Consider the following 999-nt stretch of genomic DNA (forward strand, 5'->3'; position numbering starts at 1 on the left):
GATCTCAGATCAGATCACTGATTTGATCAATAATTGAATATTTACCGTGGAGCCGACGGAGCGGGCATCGTCCTCGTAAGGCAGCGCTGGGGGAGGCGGCGGTGGGGGAGGGGAGGTGGTGGCGGCAGCCATCTTGGCATCCAGCAGGGCCTTCTGGGAGGCGAGACGGGCCTCAGAGCCACGCAGTGATTGGACAGCGTGACGAAGCTCGAGCAGAGAGAGTTTCTGACTAAGCAGCAGGACGCAGCTGAGGGCGAGAGACATTAACAGACAGTCACAACACAGAGAGAGAGAGAAGACGTGGACAGAAGTGGGCCTCAGACTCACTCGCTCCTCCTCTCAGCGCTCTGCTGACTCGTTTGGATCTTGGTGTCCAGGTCATCAGCCAGCGCCTCCTTCGTCCTCAGATTCTGCTGAGTCAGCGTCAGCTCTTCTGTTGCCGATGACAACCTGGAAGACAAGCACAGTGAGACTTTCTGTTTGCCTGTGAATCTGGAAAACATTTCTGAAACATCTGGACAGTTTTCCTTTTTTTATCTTTCCAGCATCTGTTTGCTTATATTTGATAGGACAGAGACTTTTACTTTGGCAGGCTACAGGAAACAGTTTAATTTTGTAGTAGCTCACATGGCCTGCAGGCTGTCAGCCGTCAGCGTGTTCCAGAGGATCTCATTGGCCGGCAGGTTGTCCGTCTCCTCCAATAGAGATGTGTCGAACTCCACGCTTGGCTCTGGGGTCTCCGGAGACCTGAGAGAGAGAGACACCATGGTAACCAGGAGCATGTGACAGAGAGACCGTTACCATGGTAACCACACAGGAAGCGAGCCTCTGACCTGTAGGCGTCGATGAAGTGTTGGTACTCGGCCAGAGGATCGATCTGCTGAACAGCTGCTGAAATTTCCTGATGAACCTTCACGATCTCCTCCGTCAGCAGACTGCTGATGTCACAGTACTCCTCCAGAATACTCCTACTGCAGAGACACACACTGATGATGTCAC

The 999-nt window shown here is 53.0% G+C and overlaps 1 protein-coding gene across 1 annotated transcript; it reads right to left on the reverse strand.

Moving 5' to 3' along the window:
* Positions 1 to 45: 45 nt before the first annotated feature.
* LOC111672533 (tyrosine-protein kinase Fer-like) lies at positions 46 to 993 on the reverse strand (the record flags this gene model as incomplete). Its single annotated transcript, XM_023429971.1, has 4 exons — positions 834 to 993; positions 628 to 747; positions 328 to 450; positions 46 to 247 (listed from the first exon to the last, which is right to left on the reverse strand). Coding segments are annotated over exons 2-4 (327 nt in total), but the record flags the coding sequence as incomplete, so codon positions are not given.
* Between the last annotated feature and the right edge of the window lie 6 nt (positions 994 to 999).

The sequence above is a fragment of the Seriola lalandi genome, unplaced genomic scaffold (genome assembly GCF_002814215.2).
Source record: "Seriola lalandi dorsalis isolate HSWRI2012SDOR001 ecotype SW California unplaced genomic scaffold, Sedor1 jcf7180002008493, whole genome shotgun sequence".
NCBI classification, from domain to species: domain Eukaryota; kingdom Metazoa; phylum Chordata; class Actinopteri; order Carangiformes; family Carangidae; genus Seriola; species Seriola lalandi.